Source organism: Stegostoma tigrinum, chromosome 8, assembly GCF_030684315.1.
Source record: "Stegostoma tigrinum isolate sSteTig4 chromosome 8, sSteTig4.hap1, whole genome shotgun sequence".
Taxonomy (NCBI): domain Eukaryota; kingdom Metazoa; phylum Chordata; class Chondrichthyes; order Orectolobiformes; family Stegostomatidae; genus Stegostoma; species Stegostoma tigrinum.
The window spans coordinates 43,630,276-43,653,071 of record NC_081361.1 but is presented as its reverse complement, the minus strand read 5'-3'; the positions used below and the strand labels follow the sequence as shown (position 1 = coordinate 43,653,071).

The following is a 22,796-nucleotide window of genomic DNA, read 5'->3' as shown; positions in this document are numbered from 1 at the left end:
CAATATATTTCCATTTTAATTTACTATGGCTCAGCTGAAGATGAAGTGTTATTAAGTCTTTCATTTACACAATTGGGAGCTATCTCAGTGAAACCAGTATTTAATTTCAGTTGACAAAGCCAAGGATATACAAGGGTAACTGTCAGTCTTACCTTTCCAGTTGAAGATGCATCCCCCACTTGTTCCTTCAGCTGCTTCTCTCGGAAAAATAGGCCTTACTGACAGCAGCAATATTACTTGTTAGCACGTAATGTTGTGGCTCCTCTTCCTTGACAGTCACTCTTGAGATTATACATGTGGGTTCTAACATTTTTTAAGTTGCAAAATGTTGAGTTTTCTTTCTTTGACATTGAAGAGTTTTTGGTGGGGTTTATTGCGCTCAGCAATTAGTAGTATTTGTTTTCCTTAAAGTCTTCAGGATTCCCAGCTTGTTTACCTTGTTGTAACTGGTGCTGCTAAATTAAACCTTCAGATTTCATGTTTTCACCGTTTTGTATGTGCTGCCATTTGCATCGTCTAAGTGAAAGGGTTTTTAACGGCTATGTGGTCCAGTGTGCGCGAGTAGCGACCTTTTTTAATAAGCAGAGTATTGTAGAAACAAATGTTGTTAATTGTGTCTCCCGGTCCTTATAGGTTGTAAAAATAGACTGTACATTGACGTACAGACTTTTAGAAAGACCCATTCGTTGGTCCATCTCCCGTGAAAACCTTCCTTTTCTTCGCCAAGTCTTTATAACATCATTTTGGATGCTGCTTATGCACTAGAGCAGTATTAGACCTGTCAAACCCATGTGCAATAAATCTGACCTTTTGCATTTATTAAGAAAAAATGGTAAATCTTACACATACCATTTTCTTTGCATGAAACATATATATATATATAAAAGACTTTGTAATTTTCTGTTCTTGACAAAGCCAGTTTGTGCAGCATTCATTTAAGATTTCCAAATGACTCCAGTTATGCTGTCATTTGCAGCTGCTAGTCTGTCAGGTCCACAAAGCAGAACTGTTTGATTGGGCATCAGAGTGATGGTGGGATGGGTATCACAGACTCATCTTGCAATCCAGAATCATTGCTTGACTAGTTGACACCAAAACAAAATATGTTGTGATTGCTTCATATTTGAGATATGTTCATCTTTTTATTCTGTCCAAATTGGAAACCATTCATTTACCCAAGACTGATCTATCATTTAATGACACCGAGTGATTTAAACCCAAACATCTTGTATCTGCCTTGAGTACTTCTATGATCCTGTGTAGCAAAAATGTAATAACTTCTGATTTAAGATATTAATTGAGTTAGCACTTTGCTTCGTGTAGAGAGTGATGCACACTTTCTAACATGCTTCACATGAGAAAATGCTTCCTCATGTCCCTTGTGAATGGCCTGGCTTCGTTACCAAACACTCTGAAGTTTTAACTTGCAGCACAATAGCATTATTAACCAGGAGAAATTATGCAACCAATCATGCAAAACAGTGACAACTTGCCCACAACTCGTGGGAGGTTGATGTGATCATATTTCCTACTTTTACAATGTTGATTGCAATTCAAAACTACTTGAGATGCTGTAGATCAGTTTGCGATATCCTAAAGTCACGATGAAAGATGCTTTTCTCAATGAGAGGAATTTTTAGTAGCATGCAATTAGATTATGATCCTGAATGCTAAGTTGAACTGTACTCATCCTATTGTATGATGCAGGTTGTATGTCACTGAGTTGCTTCATAAGGGTAATAGTGAGCAAAATAAATTAATGCTCAATATAATTGCCAATGGTTATTTCACTGCCACTGTTCTTTCTCCAGAGGAAAGTGGAGTTGTTATCAAAACATCAGCCTCTCATAAACCTGGAGTTGAAGATACAACCACTCCGACTTGTTCTGGGCTTGGTAAGCATTTTATTGAATGAAATTTGACGGTAATGTAAAGCAGTGAAAATAAAGAAAATGCTAGAGATCGTAGGTCAGACAGCAACAATGGAGAGAAAGCGAGCTAACATTTTGAGTCTAAATGATTCTTCATCCGAGCTGAAGTGAAGCATAGAGAGGGGAGCATTTATACAATACCAGGGAGAGGGTTGGAGTGCTGATCACTCAATCTGAACTATCAACACCCTTTCTCCCCCAGAACTTCAAAGCACCCCCCAACTATTGCGCTCATGCTGCCACCTCCACACTTCACTTCAGCTTTGAAGAAGAGTCTTTTAGACTCAAAACATCAGTTTGCTTTCTCTCTACAGATGCTGCCTGACTCGCTGTGATCTCCAGCATTTGTTGTTTTCACTTCAGATTCCAGCATCTGGAGTAATGTCGGTTTGAAATCTCCATTATTTGCAATAATGATTGGACTAAGTGAATAATGAAAATCAGAAGAGAATTTATAAATTCCAGAGTTTGTTCTTCTGTCTAAGATACAACAATACCCTCAGAACTTGAGAATTTTCTTAATCTTTCCGGGAATGTGAATGCTACTGGCAACGTTCTTCCATATTCACAGTTGCATTGATAATGTGATAGTGGGCCACTGCCTTGAACGTGAGCCAGTGTCTTGAACCACTGCATCTGGTGTTGGTGCATCCACCATGCAATTAGAAAGCAAGTTCCAGGTTTTTAATTATTGTAGTATAGTTATAAGTCAGGATGGTATGTGACTTGGGCTGCTTGTAGTTGGTTGTTGCCTTTGTGTCTAGATGGCAGAGATTGCAGGTTTGGACGGTGTCGTTGGAGGAGTGTTGGTGAGTTGGCTGCAGTGCATCTTGTATTTGGTGCACATTGCTGTTACTGTGCCAAAAGGTGGAAGAAGTGAATGTTTAAGATTGTGGATATGGTTTCAATCAGCAGGCTGTGCAGTGAGAGTAGAGGTAACGAAAATATATTGCATTGTTGTCTTCAAAAAAATTGATAAACCACCGTGAATTGACAATTTTGATATACAGTGCTTGTATCCTGTCAAGGTAACAGGTAAACCAGAGTGTGGATAACGGCTTTTCCGAAATGCTTAATATCAATGATGTTTTCAGCTTTAATTGTAACTTTATAGTTCTACACCTTTATCGAGGTGTAAGTAGACTGTCCAGCATTGAATAATGAAATAACATTTAACTCTACAAAAAGTTGTGGTGTTGCATAGGAAGTTTTAAAAAAAACATACATGAATTGAAAGAACCCTCCGGGCTTGTTCCAAAAGTGCAGTTGCTGATTTCCTCACACATCCATTCATTTTCTACCCATTCTGGAGAGGGTTAACATTATCCACTACAAATCAATATCTGTGCTTGTGATCTTGATGTGGCGAACTTACCACAAGCCATCTTTAAATCAGCTACATATTAATAAAATCTCACAAGCAATCAATTACTGAAAGCATTATTCAAACTTGCGTGTAGCAACCAAAATATGACCCTCAAGTAAGCAAGTTAAGCCTCACAACCCAACATAGCTATTACCTGATTAATGGTGGATTTCAGCCACTATTCGAACCAAAAGTGTCTGCCTCTAGATATGTTAAGGGTTTGATTTTTGTGAGATGTTGTTCTCCAGAGTAACCTTTCTGCCTCCATACCACCAGCGCTCCTAAAAGCCTACATTTTTGACCAAGCTTTTCTAAGATCTCCTTGTACAGCCTTGTGTCAAAGTTTGTTTGTTAATTACTTTATAATGCTTTGGGATGATTAACTACATTAACTATAGGCACTGTACAAATGCAGTTTATGACTCCCTGGCAATTTTTTTTTGTTGTAGCTAGTGCACATTTGGAGCCAACTCGACCAAAATGGCCATGACACCTTAACATCTGAGGCAATGGGTGGCAGAGTTACTTGTGCGTAGTACGAATTACTACATGTGAACATCACTAAATAACAGCCATCTGATCCATTAGTCTGAACAGAGTGGAACTTTTTTTTTTCCCAGAATTGAGAAGGCTGAGAGATAAAATTGAAGGAGTTCAGTAAAGTAGATGTAGTGAAAGTACTGCCACTTGAGGAAAACCAAAACTAGAAATCATAAATATTGGATCATCAGTAATAAATCAAACAGTAAATTCAGGAGTAACCGCTTTACCCAGACAGTGTCTATAATTTGAAACTTATTACCATGTGGAATAGTTTAGATTAATGGAAGAGATGCACTTAAAAAGGGAAGTTGGTTAAGTATGTAAGGTAGAAATGAATGAAAGATCTGCTGACTGGATGTAATGAAATTTGGCTGGAGGAGACTCACATGCAGCATAAACAGCAGCATAGATCACTTGGTCAAAATAACTTACATCTGTACTGTAAATTCATTGTAATACTATGTCATATACAGAAGAACAAGGTTAGGTATTGTCTGTGATGTTCCAATATTAATGAAAATGTTGTTGCATGTTAGGATACCAGAACAAACATGAGCATAAAGCAACGATCTTACAGAGCAACAATCACAATTAAGTCAACATTTTGGAGCTAATCACTTGACTTGGGATGGTGAATTGAATATATTCTTTTGAAGTCGTTATTATAAAAGTTAATGGCTTTTTCAATTTACTTGTGCTGACATTTTGCATTATCTGCAATGGTAATGATCTCCTTGCTGTTCTTGTTCCCAACTTCGCTTTTCAGATAAGCGGAAGGGTAGTGATGTGTCTGGGAATGCGGCAAAACGTCAGAAAGGAGATATCCCTGTAGAGCATCCTCCCTTCTACTACAGCATCCATCGGCACAGTATTCGAGGAATGAACATTCCAAAGTAAGGCATTCCATGTTTTTCTTTTTTTTTTGATCACTTTCAAGTGCTTCCATACCAAGATTTCACCAGTCAGTTTGGTTGCAACAACAACAGGCAATATCTGCTAACTATGTGTACTGAACCCATGGGGGATAAGCCAGCAGTTAAACCTGTTCTTTCTTTAATGAGGAATTTTGTGGTATCTGCTGATATGGCTGTTCCTGAAGTCCTATTAAGTAGTCAAAAATTATGGAATAATGTATTCATAAGAAATATTGTCAGATATTAAATTTTGGCTAGAAACCAAATCAAAATTTATATTGATGCATAAAGAATTAAGTACATGCCCCTTCAACTATTCAGTATGCATCTGTTTTAAGTTTAAGTTCTTGCATCAGATGACTTTCTGGGCTTATCAATCAGTAGCTTAGTGAATTATAGCACAAAAAAGTGATGTTGAAGTGACTGCTTTTTTGATGTAGTAAATTGTATTTTTAATCTGACGAAAAAAGTGAGAAAAATTAGGAGGGAGTATAAAATACATTTGAAAATACTCTGATTCAGTTACAGCTCATCAGTACACATTTAGTTCCCTACTTAAATAATACTTCTGTCAAAACAGCTCTTACCAAAGCATGAATTATAAATTTGTCATAGTCACTCTAATGTATTAACCTTCTATGATCTGTCTCCAATTACTGACATATTTATCTACACCATTCTACTCCAAGCCAAGTCTTTGTTCACCTCCGTAGGATTGCTCGTTAGATTACAGTCTGATCAATTTGATTGTAGCCAGAGCATCTGCAGCTGACGTCTTCTCTCGCCCTGTCTTATCTTCTTCCAATTTCCCCAAAGTTCTATCCTTGCTCCTTTGCCCTTCCTGATGTAATTGTTTGACAACACAATCTTCAGATATGAATTTAGATTCCTTAGAAACAACTATGGCTTCCAGCTGCACACTTTACAACTCCTTTCAACTCCTGTGTAAATCGTATGTTGACTGATTATTTATCAAACATGCAATTGTAAATGAACTATAATTTCCACCACCTAAATGTTCTGCAAACTAAGGTGATGTCTTTCAGGAAAGAAAATCTGCTACTAGTCTATCTGATTGAGCATAAAAGTGACTACAGACCTGAAACAATGTAGTTGGCCCTCTGAAATGACTAAGTAAGCACTTAGTTGTATCAAATACAGAATAGTGGAAAAGGAATAAAACTAGTTAGACCATCCAGCATTGACATAGACATGTAGAGTCCTCCTTAGCTTCTAGGAGCTTGTAACAAAATTGGAAGAACTGTCCTAAAGACCCTTGAGCAGTTGCCTGACATAGTTTTAATCATTGGATCATATTTTACAGCCAATATCCCAGACGCCTTCATCACGATACTTTGATATGTCCAACCCCAGTGATAGATCAGACCCACCAGAGGTAGTGATGCTGTTGGGAGGGAGTTGCCCTCGAAGTTCTCAGCAGTCACTACAGTTCTGTGAAGTGTGTGGCATAGGTGAAACGTTGGCAAGTTTGCCTCCCACTGATTACCATTTACTGCTGTCCTTTAGCTGATAAATCAGAACTTTTGTGTTGAATACTACTTGGAAGAAGTACTGAGGTTAATAAGGTAGAAATGCTCTCTGTTTGAGGGACTACAATGCCAGTTACCAAGGGTGGCTCAGTGGCATCATTCAGCAGAGTCTCAGAAAACATATCTTCCAGTCTGGGACAATGACAGGTGGTGATGGAACCAACAAGGGGGGGAAAACCCTTTTTGACCTTGACCTCAGTGTCACCAATCTACCACTCTCAAATGTATCTATTCCCAACAGGATCAATTGGAGAGACCATTGTTTAATCATTGTGGAGATAAAGACCTGGTTTCACAGTAACAATACCAAAATGTTGCTGTTGATTGTTGGATGGCAATCATGTCAGCCCAGGCTGTAGCTGTAGCTATTCAGGGTGATGTCCAAGACCCAACCTTGTTCAGCTGTTTCAGTAACTTCCATTAGAATTGAACATAGAACAGTACAGCACAGTACAGGCCCTTCGGCCCACGATGTTGTGCGGAACTTTTACCCTAATCCTAAAGTGTATCTAACCTCCACCCGCTACCTTATACTATCATTCATATGCCTATCTAATAGCCGTTTCAAAGGCCCTAATGAGGCTGACTCCACTACCTGCTCTGGCAGGTATTCATTGATAATTGCTCAGGGTTGAGTAGTATGTGTGTCTTCTCAGATCCTGAATCAATCCATGTCAAAGTGCAGCAAGAGCCGGAAAGCATTGAGGCTTAGATTGATAAATCAGTAAGATTTTGACGGAACAAGTACAATGCAGAGGCCATTTCCAACAAAAGAAAACCTTACAATCTCCCCTTGACATTCAACAGCATTAACCATCACTGAATACCTACTAACAACATCCCACGGGTTACCATTGACCAGAAACTAAACTTGACCAGCCATGTAAATACAGTGTACCAGATCAAGTCTGAGGCTGGGAGTTCTGCAGCAAATAACCCACCCCTTGACTCCCTAAAGTTCGTCCAGCATCCACAAGTACAGAAACAGAAATTGCTGGAAAAGCTCAGCAGGTCTGTCAGTACCCATGGAGAGAAATTGAGTTAACATATTGGGGTCAAGAGACTTTTCCTCAGAACTGTTGGTAGCTATGAAAAGGTTGGTTTTATGCATAGGATGGTCTGGCTGAAGGGATAAGGAATGAATGAGAGGTGGGGATAGACCCCAAAGGGAGAGAAGAACAGTTGAACAGACAAAGGAATGGGGAATGATCTGGCTCAGAGGGTGTCCACAAAAAAGACCTGAGCCTCCAGAGCCTGACACTTCAACACAACATCCTTTTCCCTTGTCTCTGTCTCAGGTTTGCTGCAATGCTCCTGTGAAGCTCAGTTCAGGCTGGAAGAACAGCACCTCATTTTCCACTTGGCTACCCTGCAACCTTCTGGACTCAATATCGAGTTCAACAACTTTAGGGCATGAGCTCTCCTATGTTCTTATCCAACCTCCACACTCTCGACCCTGGTATCACACAGTTTGCTATTATACACAACCCATGGTTAGCCACTAACAAACTCCATTAATAACAATTCACCTCTTGGCCAGATCATTATCCAGTCCTTTGTCCGTCCAACCATTGTTCTCTCTCTTTCGGCTCTATTCCCCACCTAATGTTTACTCCTTACCCACTCTATCACCTATTTTCTGCACATAAACCAATATTTTAGCAGCTACCATTAGTCCTGAGGAAGGGTCACTCAACTCAGTAAGGTTAACTCTGATTTCTCTCCAATGCTGCCCGACCTGCTGAGTTTTTCCAGCAACTTCTATTTTTGTTTCTGATTTACAGCATCTACAGTTCTTTCCGTTTTTATCTACAAAGGTACAAGTCAGAGATACAGTGGAATATCCCACTGGCTGAGATGACTACGGTTCCAACTGCATTGAGGAACAAGCAGCCTGTTTCGTGAACTTCCTGTCTAACATCTTAAATGTTCCTTCCAACATCACACCATGCCAGTGTGCACCATATACAAAAAGCATTGCAAGAATTCACCTTCACCAGCACCTTTTAAACTTGTGACCTCTGACACTGGAAGGACAAAGGCAACAATACATGTGGAAATACCACCATCTTCAAACTGCATTCCATCCTGATTTGGAACTGTAATGATATTCCTTCCTTGTAGCTGGGTCATATCCTGGAATTCCCTTCGTAACAGTATAGCTGTGAGTGTACCTAGATCGCATTGGTTGCAGCTGTTCGAGAAGACAGCACAGCAAAACCACCAACACCTCAAGGCAAGAGTGCTATCCTTGCTTGTGATGCTCCTGTCCAATGAAATCATAAACCAAAATAGCCCTTGCTATAAATGCATGTACCCTTTCCAGTGAAGCAGTCTTATTTCTTTGTCATCATCCTGGGCTGTGCCAGATTTGGTTGATTGCAACCATATCATCCTGTTTGATTTTGAGCTCATTTTCTAATTCTAAATCCCCTTTTTCCACTTCCACAACAAAGCTCCTTTTGGTGTCCATTTCAGGCCATCTGCCTCTCAAGCCTTCAGCTGTGTCTTTGTCTGTCCAGTCTCCATTATTCTAATATTCCCTTGGTCAACCACCCACCCTACAGATTTGTAAACTCCACTTTATTCAATACTGATGAGCATGTTATGTTATGCCCAGTATGGCACCTGCCCTCTTCTCCCATCATGCATATCCTCACCAATCTGCTTTGGATTCCAGTTTTCCAGAACCCCAAACTTAAAATTCAAATTGTTTTATTAACCTCCATATTTCTGTGCACTTTATCTTAGACTGAGGCCCTACTTAATTTTTCATTTGGCTCAGTTCTTTTTTTTTGATACTTTACACCACTGTTAAACTGCTTGAAACATGCGTTTAACATCAAATGTTTTGTTTTCGCTTAACATAGACCTAACATTAGCTTATTAGTACATTTTAAACTCTCATATTTTAGGTTAGTGCAAGTCAAAAGAAAGTATTAGCTTATAACTTTGTTACTTGGAAGATATTCCACTAGTAAGACAATAGGATGTTCAGCATAACAAAGTGTGAAGCTTTCACCTTTTTCCTATTCACTTGTTTTCTTGTAACTATTTACATGTTTCCTCATTCTCTTTTGAATATATTCCGTATTGTAACTTTCTTTAATAGAAACATTTTAATTAACTTTGTTACACTGCCATACAGAGATGTAAGCAATGCCAAAATGCTTGATTTAAATGACAGAGTAACAAATTGTTTTAAGTTTCTCCAGTGATTAATCTGATGGCATCAGAGATATCTGTGCACAATTTTGCGACATTTTTACATATTGAACCAAGAAGAACTGCTGTAGAATGAGTTCCTGCATGTGCGGGAGACTAATGTGTTTGTCTTTATAGCACAGCTTTTAATGATGACACTACATGAAAATCCACCCAGTGAAAATGAAGGAAGACATAAAATATCCTTGGCATGTAAATGTAACCATAAATCGTTACATGTACTTCACACAAGCCCTTTCAAAACCACAATGCTCCATGCACCAGAATAACTGAAGAGTATGACATTGCAAGTTGAAAAGTCCTACAGAACTAGACTTCCACGTACTTGGTAACCAAACTGCTAGTTATCATTAAACCATCTTGAGTTCCGCTGGTCTTTTAAATCCAACATGCTGCTTCACCAATAAGAGGAATGTAGCTGAGAAGCAGGAAGTACTCTAGTTTAGAATAAGACCAAAAAAAAACTGCAGATGCTGAAATCCTAGCTAAGAAGGGTAATACCCAAAAGGTTGACTGCTCCTTTCCTCCAGATGCTGCCTGGCCTGGTGTGTTCTTCCAGCCTCCTGTTTGTCTACCTTCTAGTTCAGAATGTTGGACAACAAATTGTGGGTATTGGTAGTGTGGGACCAAAAAAATGGCAAACAATTTTATAATTTAAGTTATGCACGTGGTTGGAAATTTTAATTCCGAAAGCTCCTAATGATTTGAGAGAGATTTTCAATATATATGTGCTTTTCTCTAACTGCCAGATTCTGACCCCTACCCATCTATTTTCTGAAATGTATCTCATACAAATTAGAGAGTAATTTGCTATTTTACTAAAAGTACCAAGGAGAGAAGATCTGATGCCATAGTACAAACAGGTAGTTCATGCAGTTTCAAGGGATGCAAAAATGACTTATGATATTTAAATTATAAATTTGCCTATTTATCAACTTGTTACATGGCTAAGAAATCAAGAAAAGCACATTATGAAGTTTCAGAAGCTGCAAGTTGTGAGCAATGTTTTTTAATCGTTCCAATTACCTTTTTCCTTTTGATTATAATACCGTATTGAAAATGATCTATTTGTCATTTTTGTACCGTGCATTTGCTACCTGGCCTGTATATTTCATGAGCTACTCTAGCATATTGCATCCCAGACGTTTTTAAAAGAATCTAAAAGAAGCTAATTGTTTCTACAGGATAAACAAATTTCTACCCTATCTTACACAAGCTGGATTTCGTGTCGGGCGTACCCATTTTGATCCAACAGGAATCCGTACAGATGCCACACTTGCACAATTGAAAGCCATACTCATGAAGTACAGTCTACCAACGCATACTGACAGTCAACCTGGAATTCACAGTCATGCTTCAGCAGAAACTGTGCAAGATTCAATTCCAGAGGTACTTGAAGTTGATCAGCCTGCTGAAGAAGTCAAACCTGAGTCAGGATAAATCAAGTTTGATCCTGAATGATCTAAATTAACCATTTGTACCCCTCCATTGAGGTCAGATTTGCAGTTCATCACTTGATTGTTGCATCGTTGAAGAGCCAACACTGATGGTTCAAAGATCAATGTGCATTGTGTGTAAAATTGATTTTAAGATTGATTTTAATCTTTGTATTGAAGAGTATGATATATTATTCATCAGTTGTGCACAGATATTAGATTTATCTTGATGCTGTTGAGTCCTAAATATTAAAAAGAATGTTTTCACTTTCATTTACTTCATTAATTCTCAAAGTACAGCAATCAAGAACTTGCTTGTGTGGTATGTAATACTTTTTGAGATAACAAGGTGTCGAGCTGGATGAACACAGCAGGCCGAGCAGCATCAGAGGAGCAGGAAGGCTAATGTTTTGGACCTGAAGAAGGGTCCAGACCCGAAACTTCAGCCTTCCTGCTCCTCTGATGCTGCTTGGCCTGCTATGTTCATCCAGCTCTACACCTTGTTATCTCAGATTCTCCAGCATCTGCAGTTCTTACTATCTATGTAATACTTTTTTTCTCATTTTTATGAGGAAGCAATAATTAGAAAAGACACACACCTACATAAAAGAAAGTTCCAATTGGAACGTCACTCTGTACTATGTGTTAGTGCCAACTTCACCGTAGAGGAGTTGTTTTCTGTTCAGAATTTGGAACTAGTGTGTTGAAAGTAAAAGGAAGCCAGCTGAAACTGTAACTTGGAGATAAGTTGTGTTTTTTTTTCCTTTTGTGTTTACAAGTTTGCTGGAAAACAGGATTTTTTTGGTTCAGCATCTATCTTAGAAACTTTAACATTGGGAGTTCTGTTCAAATTGTAACTGCTGGAGTAACATTTTCGTACATTGTGTTGAGTATTGTTTTTGCACCCATTGCAAATGTTCTTTCATTGTGATAGCCACAAACTGAGTGAGATGCTAAATACTTGATTGCTGTCCCCACTGGTCTGCTTATTGTAAATTTTGATAAACTGAACCAACAAATCATTAGCATCTATAGTCTTTTACTGCTGAGAATTCATGTTTCTGTATATTGTTACATATTTCACTCAAGTGAATTAAATAGAATTGTTTACAAAAGCATCTTTTGAACTCTTATAAGATCATAAGCATGCCTGCTTTGACATTTTTTGTGATTATTCTGATTTTGTGTCAGAATACTTATGTAAAACAAAATCACCGAAAGGCCAATGTTTTATGAAGTTTTTAAGAACAGTTTCAGCACTTTTCTATTATTGTTTTCCTTGCGGATGGAGTTTTAAGAGTGAAACAAGTGGCACCATGCAGCATTACAAGGAATTATAATGAAATACATGGCACTATGTAGTTAACAGCTATATATTCAATTACTTGACCACCCTATAAGAGGATACATATGTAGAGACCAAACACATCTTCAAATGCTGGAAAATTATTTCCACCTTTATACCTCATACCAGCCGTTTGAGGTGGACTGACCAGTGTTTAGAAAGAGGCTGAGCCTTCTTTCGTAGATATTTCAAATATCAGGGGAAAAGGAAACATTTTTATCTGCCAAAGCAACAAGCATACAGTTTAAGGCAGCATTTTTCATTTGTTTTTCCTGTCTTAAAAGTCTTAGAACGGCTTTTGATTTACGAATCCAAGTTGTCTGCCAAACCTAGGAATATAAAATTAAGTTTAAACTGCTATTGAAGCAAAAGACAAATTTTAAAGTGCTGCTGGTCACCCATCATCTGTGGAAATAATTGACTATTTAAGGATCTCCAGTTTGAACAGAAAGCAAAAGCCTGTTCATTGCCTCCAAGGTCAAGTTCAGGAGTGTGTTGAAATGCTCTCCAATTGTCTGGATGGATGCAATTCCAATAATACTGAACATGATTGACAGCATCCAGGACAAAGCAGCCAACTTGATCAGCACCTTAGGCATTCACTTCCTCCATCACCAACACACCGGCAGAATATTTGCACAGCGACAACATGTACTGCAGCAACTCACCAAAGTTTCTTTGACAGAATCTTTGCATTTTTAGAAGGTTACGAGCAGCAGATATGTGGGAACGCAAGCTCTCCACCAGTCCTAGATTGAAATTGTGTTACTGTCCTCCTTTTTCACCAGGTCAAAAACAAGAATCTCGCATCTTAGTACTAAGAGTGTAGATACATCACACAGACTGCACAATTTCAGAAGGCTTGACCACCTTCCAAACAACAACTGGGGATGGGCAAATAAATGCTATGCTAGCCAACAGTGCCTTTGTCCTATTCACAGTGTTTAGTAAATACCCCTGTCATACCAGAGGCATCCAACATAGGCACAATTTTCCACATTGGGGAATTATTCACTAATAGAACAAAAATCTGCAGATACTGATAAATACTAAGAAGACCCACAATAAGGGAAGAAAATATGGAAAATAATTCAACTCTTGGTAGAAACAGTCCTAGTGGAATAGAATGTGGTGGGTTGCACATCAGGAAGAAAAATATGTTTCATTAGCAGAATGACTACTATTTTAGCATCAAAATAAAATTATTTTACTGACTTGCAATGAAGCTGGATTCAAAAATAATAGTTCATAAGGAAAGCATCTAATGAAAGAAAACAAAAGATGGTATAGACGGTGCCAATGGGACAAAATATTGAACTTCAGGCATAATATCTGGTCATTTATCCTTTCTGATTTTATGATAATTTCTTATAAAGCTTTTGATAAAGTCCCATTTTATACCCAGAAAGTGTTCAGAATTTAATAAAAATACTGCAAAACTGGCGGTCAATATAAGTTCAGAAGTGAAATAAACATTGATAGTGCAAAGGAAGATCAATTCCTGACCATACTGAAGGAAGATGAAGGTAATATGTCAGAAATACATGATTAACGGATGGAAACCTCATTTAGTCACGATTGTCAGAAGTAACGATAAAATGTTAATGTCAAAATACGCTCATCATTGGAGGCAAGCAACGGCAAAGAGGCATTCAGTGAGGGAAGGAATTAACATAAGAATAGATGAACATAGATTGAGATCCACAGCAAAGGAGCCATGGACCCACTCACAGAAAACATAGATGTTCACTAAATATTCTAATAAATAAAATATCAATGAAACACAAAGTATGCACCACCGAAACAGTGTCACGGTTTTCAAAATCTTCTGGTGGAGCCAGCGGCTGGAAAGTTTCGTATGATTTGTCCCTGAGTGTGAACCAGGAGAAGAAATCGGCAATTGGTGCAGTGTGATGATATCACTGAACAGGTGCTTATTAGCAATGACATCAGCATATAGCGTTACGTAGGTTAGTCAACGAAGAAACAACTCATTTGCTCCAACCAGTGAATATCACCATTTATGCTCCACTCACAGCACTGGACTGATCTTTCTCTAAATCTACTGTTGTAATCCTCTACTGTCCTCATTGAATATATTTGTCTTGCTTCCACTTAGATGCATCTGTATTTTGAGGAAACAGCAACATAGTTGTAATGTCACCAATAATCCTGAGGCTAATACTTTGGGGCCCATATGGCCTCATTTATGTCAGCTGATTTCACTAACTGAAAGCTAGTCTCAGTAATGATGTATGAAATTATCATTGGTTGGTGTAAACATCCATTTGATTCGTTCATGTTTTTTAGGGAGAGAAACCTGTCCTAAATTAGTCTGATCTGACTGCAGGACCACAGCAATTGATTGGCTCTTAACATTCCTCTAAAATGACCTTGCAAGCCATTCAGTCAAGAGCTACTGGGGCAAACAATTAAGCTGTGTTTGCCAGCAAAGCACAAAAATCAACAAATAAATTCTCTGTGGAATTTCATGGTGATCAGCTTTTATCAATGAGGTCTAGTTATGAACCATCTCTGTATCCACTTTTATCACCACACAGAGGTTTGTACTGTGCATGGAAGAATTAGCAATTGGATGCCTTCTCATGAGATTGTGAATGGGAGAAACTATGCTTGTCTGGGCAGATGCAGCACAAGGTGAGTGCAGAGACACCTTCCAATCAGTCGCAGAAGTTACTGTATTCTCAAACCACTGATTTATTTGTTCTAGCACACTCCCAGTGACACTATTCACATGTTCATGTGCAGACAGGTGGCACAGGGCAGACATGAACCAGGTGCAGAGCAAATAACCTTTCTCAGCCTCTGATTCACCTGCTATGACTCTGCTTCATGGCTGCTATCAAGGTGCACAGTGTGATATTCTATGCATAGTCATGACCAACTTTGCATTTATGGGGTATCAACCCTCGATTGAGGTACATCTTGCCAGTTATATGTGAAGCCATATGCATGGAGTCAATAGCACTCTGCACTATTTGAATCCCAGCAGCCTGACAAAGTCATGTATTCATTCCATTAAGAGAGTTTGACTATTCAAGACCCTATGCTGGGCCTTTGTTATCTCCTGGAGCAGCTATGCTCAGTGAATGCTGAAATGTTCTAAATTTAACCTGGTCCCACCTGGACAAATCTACTGGCACAAGAATCGAGGAGTACAATGATCTTGAGAAGTACTGACATGTCATCCTTGTCCAGCTGTGCAAGGTTAGTATTATTGCAGGAGACATTGATCAATTACAGCCATCTTTGATATTGATCTCCACCAAGTTGGAGGTAGGAATGCTGTCTTTGACCTTTGTAGTGTACAGCCTTCAACTGAGAACTTCACAAATCCTCCCTTTACATACAACGTCTCCCTTCCCATTGTCCAATGTTCCCATGTGAAAAATAAGGTATAAAATTGGAATTATTTTCATCTTTCATTAGAAAAATTCCCTTAAGCCTTGAAAATAACATTACAGGATAAGTCTGCCTTTTTACAGTGAATTGCACCAGATTGGTGAGGGCATAAATATTCTGTGTTAGTGTTTGCATGAAGCATACAGAATAGCCAATACTGATCTCATACCAACAGTACCATTTAGAGATTGATATTTTCTAATCAATCTGATACAAAGACATTATGACATACCTCTGGAGCAGGTGGGGTTACCATTGATCCAAAGGACCCCATCGTTTTGTCCTAACCCCAGACAGCTGTTCGCACATTCAGTCACAGAAATGATCCCCACTACTAGAGGGGTCATCAACTAATTATGGTTCAGCTATTAGTTTGGCATTCGCTGGATACAAAACTTCACTCCTCCTTTTAATTTTTCTTCATCAAAGGCTTCCAGTGCAGTTTCTAAAAATATCAAGGCCCAATCTCTTCCATGAAGTGCTAGTTTTCAATGTTTTGCAGGTAAGAGTTTCTTTCTGCATCCAGCTACAATGCACCTTCTCTTGCAGTGGTGTAGACTCACTTTAAGCAGTGCAGGCTATTGTGCTTACAGACATTCACAATATTGGTTCCCAGCTGATGCACCCAACCAAATAGCAGTTTACAAACCGTGTCTCCCTCCCCATTGTTCAATATCCCCCGTGAAAAATAAGGCATAAAATTGGGATTTAGTTTTAAATTATTTAATTTGTACTTTATTTAAAATTTAAAATTGCAGTCACGGATATAAGCAGGCGATTGAGAGTAGAAAAGCTATCTGAACTAATATGCCTCCTCTGGCCTGCCATTGTCATCTGACCTGCACCATGAGGCATTACTACCTTGCAGCTAGTTTCAATAAGGTCATAATACATGTCAGAATGTTGCCTTGACAAGCGTACAACACAAGCAATATGTAGCTGGCATACTAACTGCATTGTGTAGAGTAATCAGGCATTACAAACTCTGCACATGTTCCCAGGGGCGACTGGATTTAACTCCATAAGTATTAATTTCTAAATCATTGAGAACAAATTATCTGTCAGCCCCACTCCTGGAAATAGGAATAAAACCATTTCACAGGAAATACTGAATGTTCAGTTGGTGAAATTAAGCAACCAATTTGAGTCAGGCGTGTACTAGAATCATAGATTGGAGCTACTTTATATAAGTAACTGTGTTAGTCACATGCCTTTGGCGAGTATCCATGGAACGTGGGTATCAAAAATTGCACCAATAAAACACTTAAATTTTGATCCTAGATTGGCTGCCGCTGCATCAGTTTTTGCTTCTCAGCCACCTACTTTGGCTGGAACTCAATGCTTCATTCAGTGACAGTTTTCATTGCAGGCTGTTTGTTGCAAGGTCAAATGACAGGAAGCCTTTCCCACATAGAGGTGAAAGTAGCCTGTATTCACTATCTATACAATGACAAAATTAGATGTTCAAAATTACTGAAACATCCAATCCCCATTCATTCAACTAGTTTGGATTTTAAAAAAAGGTGCATTTCAACAGGACCTTGTTCAGATTTTAGACTAAACTGATTGCACAATTGGAATCTATGGATTTTGAGCTAGATTGTTTCAAGTTAAAAGATTACATGTGGTTAATGTAAAATTGAATAATTCCCATGCAAAATCAATATTGATGAACTCTTCATGCCTTGATTTTTAAGTTGTCTGTTATTAATAGGGAAATATGTATCATTTAGTTTGGAGTTCAGGATTCTTAATTACCTGAAAGTGTACTTCACATGATTTTCTATTATTTTAAAATCGCTATTTTGACTGTTGGATATCTTTTGTTGTCTTAGTTTTTATCGTTTGTTTCCCCAGATCTGCCTTAATGCAATCATCTGTTTTGAATTTTTTGTTTGATATTTTCAATTAACTTTCCACTCTTTTTGAATGTGATGCACATACCATAGATCTCAGCATATAAATTAATCTTTGAAACTTCTAAACTTCCTTCCAAAGACAGGCCACATATTAACGGTAAGCTACCAGTTATGGTGTATATGGTAAACCTTTCGAATGTTAAAGAAAAAGCAGCAATAATTCAAATCAAACCAATATAACATGTTTTACTTAGAGAATTAATCCTACAGAGATACCTTTAAGCAAAATCAAAACATTCTTAAAATCATTAAATTAATCATCTTTGGCATCCAAATCAAAGTTTATTATCTTAATTCTGAGTGCACAACTTTGCTTCATCCCTATCCAGCCACTGATGTCATTGATGTGCTCAATTTTGCAGCATGTTTTACATTTGAAAATTACCACAGTGATTAATTTAACCCGTCAGTCATACAGGCTAGAACCACTGTGGTTGTGTGATATACCAGGCATCATAAACATTTTATCCATGTTTTTTGGTCACTGGAACTAGGTTACTTTGGCATTCGGTCCTTTGGTAATCTCTGAATTATTTTGGTCCTGTGGTACATTATGAGACATCTTTGTTCCATTTACCAGCTACACCCAACTTACTATTGCTTGGAATTTATTTTCTAAATTTAGTGTTTCATTTGGCCCACTTAAGTATAAACATGTGTATTATATTTCTGGTGATGATGAAGCCATTCCAAGTTTTGAGAAATATTCCAATACATACTTCTCTACATCAGGCCAATTGCTGGTCTACATTCTACTGGTGCATTTGATCTTGGGCATCTTCTTCAGGGCCAAGTGATAATGTAGATTACTCAAAGCAACTTGTCGCTTAAAAACAGAACATTCAAGTTATCAATTCAGAAAAACTCAGTTCCGTTCAGGGGAGAGATATGTGAACTGCAGATGCTAGAGAATCCAAGATAACAAAGTGTGGGGCTGGATGAACACAGCAGGCCAAGCAGCATCTCAGGAGCACAAAAGCTGACATTTCGGGCCTAGACCCTTCATCAGAAACGGGGGATGGGGAGAGGATTCTGAAATAAATGGGGAGAGAGGGGGAGGCAGACTGAAGATGGATAGAGGAGAAGATAGGTGGAGTGGAGAGTATGGGTGAGGAGGTAGGGACGGGACAGGTCAGTGTGGGGAGGACTGACAGGTCAAGGGGGCAGAATGAGGTTAGTAGGTAGGAAATGGAGGTGCAGCTTGAGCTGGGAGGAGGGGATAGGTGAGAGGAAGAACAGGTTAGGCAGGCAGGGACAAGCTGGGCTGGTTTTGGGATGCAGTGGGAGGAGTGGAGATTTTGAAGTGGCTGAAATCCACATTGATACTATTGGGCTGCAGGGTTCCCAAGTGGAATATGAGTTGCTGTTCCTGCAACCTACGGGTGGCATGATTATGGCACTGCAGGAGGCCCAGGATGGACATGTCATCTAAGGAATGGGAGGGAGATTTGAAATGGTTGGTGACTGGAAGGTGCAGTTGTTTACTGCAAACCGAGCGTAAGTGTTCTGCAAAGCAGTCCCCAAGCCTCCACTTGGTTTCCCCGATGTAGAGGAAGCCACACCATGTACAGTGGATGCAGTATACCACATTAGTGGATGTGCAGGTGAACATCTGCTTCATGTGGAAAGTCACCTTGGGGCCTGGGATGGGGGTGAGGGAGGAGGTGTGGAGACAAGTGTAGCATTTCCTGCGGTTGCAGGGGAAAGTGCTGGGTGTGGTGGGGTTGGAGGGGAGTGTGGAGCGGACAAGGGAGTCGCGGAGAGAGTGGTCTCTCCGGAAGACAGACAAGGGTGGGGTAGGAAAAATGCCTTTAGTGGTGGGGTAGGATTATAGATGGCGGAAGTGTTGGAGAATGATGCGTTGTATCCGGAGGTTGGTGGGGTGGTAAGTGAGGACTAGGGGGATTCTCTTTTAGTGATTATTGCAAGGGCGGGGTGTGAGGGATGAGGTGCGGGAAATGGAGGCGACCACGGTCGAGGGCATTCTCGACAACTGTCGGGGAAAACTTACGGCCCTTGAAGAACGAGGTCCCAGGATGAGGCATTCCACTCCTGCACATCCCAGACGTCTTCGTTCTTCAAGGACTGCAACTTGCCCCTGCCCCACCGCAGTCGCGAACCATTTCAACTCCCCCTCCCATTCCTTAGACGACATGTCCATCCTGGGCCTCCTGCAGTGCCATAATCATGCCACCCGTAGGTTGCAGGAACAGCAACACATATTCCGCTTGGGAACCCTGCAGCCCAATGGTATCAATGTGGGTTTCACCAACTACAAAATCTCTGTTCCCCCCCACTGCATCCCAAAGCCAGCCCAGCTCGTCCCCACCTCCCTAGCCTGTTCTTCCTCTCACCCATCCCCTCCTCCCAGCTCAAGCCGCACCTCCATTTCCTACCTACTAACCTCATCCCACCTCCTTGACCTGTCCATCCTCCGCACACTGACCTATCCCCTCCCTACCTCCTCACCCATACTCTCCTCTCCACCTATCTTCTCCTCCATCCATCTTCAGTCCGCCTCCCCCTCTCTCTATTTATTTCAGAATCCTCTCCTCATCCCCTTTTTCTGCTGAAGAGTCTAGGCATGAAATGTCAGCTTTTGAGCTCCTAAGATGCTGCTTGGCCTGCTGTGTTCACCCAGCCCCACACTTTGTTGTTTCAGTTCAGAGGAGCACAGTTTTTCTTCATAGCTGGAGAACCAAGGTTTTCAAATCACCTCAGGGAAAGTAGTTATCTCAGCAGAAGCGATTTCTGTTCTGTCAAGGAAGAGTTTGTATAGACGTCTTCAAGTTATCAAAAATAAAAAAGTTTAGGCCATTAGGTTCATGCTAGCAGACTTTGAGAGGCAAAATCAAACTGTTGTCTGAGCAATCTAAGGGAAAGGAACTGAACAGCACAGGTTAAGATTTGAAAAGCTGAGGTAGGAGTGATCGTCCACTGGAACTGAGTCTCAATGACAAATTGTGTGAGACTTGATTGAAACTTTATTTTGATTTCTGTGTTAAACTCTTTCAAACTATCTTCTATATAAAGTTTTGGCAAAGATCTGTAGCTTAGTTTGTGGATGAGGTTGTTGACTTGATCACTGAGCTGGCTTGTTCTTATTCATGAATATATAAATATATATATTTATTTTCTATATATTTATATGGTTTTGTTTGATTTTTTTCCCTTTTGTGTAATAAACTTATGTTCTATCGTTAAAGAACATTTACAGCCTAATGTAAGTATGTTCAGTAACTAACAGTTGTAAGAACCAAGTGCAAAAATGAAAATGTTTTATCAAGCTAGGTTTCACTCGGATATGACTTGTTCAGTGTAAACAGCAGTGAGATCATTACAGGTTTCATCTATTCCCACACCATTTTTGTATTCATACCAAACTCCCTTACTGCAGCTAAGTTATTTGATGTGTTAGCAAACATTATAACTGTTAGCTTGAAACTAGCCTTTCACTTGTTTCATTTTCCTGGAAGACACGTTTCTGTTCATGATTAGCTCTTATGCACTTTCCTGGTTACAGAGTATATATCATCTACTTGATTCCTTCTAAGATGGAAACATATGCTTTAGAAGTGAAAAATTAAATGCCACCTCCTAATGCACATGTAGACTTTATTAGCTGGAAAGTGAGAGTCTACTTACACACCAAACATAAAGGATAAACATAATGTTTGGCACCAAACAAGAGTCTGTATATTACATTAACATGTCACATTTTCGACATTCCCTTTAATTTTATTCAGATCTCTTTGCGTCCTTTATGCACTCTGGCGAAGTATCTTTGTCACGATCTTTTTGCCCCACATTATGTGTTGCCATCTGTTTGTCCGTAAATGTGTCCCTTACTCCATGTCTCGATTGCCCATCTGTTGTGGTCTTTGTGTGGTGCCTTTCTCCGCATATGTACCTGTTAGTCTCCTGTAGTCCATCTCGAATGTTTGTGTTTGGTCTCTTGCTCCAGAGTATTTCAACATCTGTTTCTCTATGTTCTAATTTATTCTGTAGGGTTTCTGTGCTTGGAAGCATCTGCTCTGGTCCTATTTTCAGAGTCCCTGACAAAATCTATGAAATTGTGCATGAGCGTTAGATATCACCTTTGTCTCTTGGTCTGGGAAAGGTAAGCAAAAGTAAAACCAAAAAGTATCCATATTTAGCAATACTAGCGTTACTTTGAAGTAGAAATTTAAGAAGAAATGTTGAACATCCATTATAACCCATCTGAGGGCAGGCAATAGCCTAGTGGTGTTATCAATAGACGATTAATCCAGAGACCCAGATTCTGGAGACCTGTGTTTATTCTACACTGTGGCAGATGGTGGAATTTGAATACAAAAAGAGAGTCTGGAACCAGGAATCTAATAATAAATCTATTGTTGGTTGTTGGTAAATAAAAACTCAGATGGTTCACTAATTCCCTTTAGGGAAGGAAACTACCATCCTTACCTGGCCTACATGTGACTGCAGACCCATAGTAATGTAGTTGACACCTATTTGCCCTCAGAGCAATTAGGGACCGGAAATAAATGTTGGCCTGGTGAGTGATGCCCACTGCCTGAGCAAAATTTCTCACACTTTGTACAATATTTATTTCACATGGAACTTGAATGAGAAGTGAAAAGACAAGGTGAGTTGTGGTTTCATATTGAGACAAGGAAATAGTGAAAAGGAATGTAACTTCTTCTCTGTAATAAATTTCAAACTTGGTACTTAAATATGATGTAGGGCTAGTTCTGAGACAACAGCAGAAAGAGGATTAGATGCTAATGAACAATCAGAAGATTAGCCAAAACCAGTGATGCCAGAATAGAAAAGAAGCATCATTGAGTGTTTTTTCCACCCTGCAGGGAAAATGGCATTGAATTTCTGCAAATATTACAGCCAAAACAGGCCATTTTCTTTACTACTAAGTTGTATATAAACTAAGCCAACACAGACTTTTGATTTGATTTATAACCGTCATGTGTACTGATTTACAATGAAAAGTGCCATCTCATTTGAATTACAAACAGATTGTCTAAGCTGACAGGGTAGTTCAATGAAAAATAAGTTGTTAAAACTAAGATCAAAAGAATTTTGCAGAAAGTGGAACTGAAAAGGCGGCAGGCGGTGGATGAGATTGGGAAGAAAGAAGTGGAAAGAGC

General features: G+C 39.3%; 1 protein-coding gene across 2 annotated transcripts in view; it reads left to right on the top strand.

Moving 5' to 3' along the window:
- trmt1l (tRNA methyltransferase 1-like) overlaps positions 1-11,353 on the top strand; it is a 55,024-nt gene extending 43,671 nt beyond the window's left edge. For both annotated transcript variants that reach the window (XM_048539509.2, XM_048539510.1), the window contains exons 14-16: positions 1,812-1,895; positions 4,607-4,733; positions 10,714-11,353. In XM_048539509.2, the coding sequence (XP_048395466.1) occupies positions 1,812-1,895; positions 4,607-4,733; positions 10,714-10,969 (467 nt within the window). In that variant the 3' untranslated portion in view covers positions 10,970-11,353. The remainder of the gene's footprint in view (positions 1-1,811; positions 1,896-4,606; positions 4,734-10,713) is intronic.
- Positions 11,354-22,796: the final 11,443 nt, after the last annotated feature.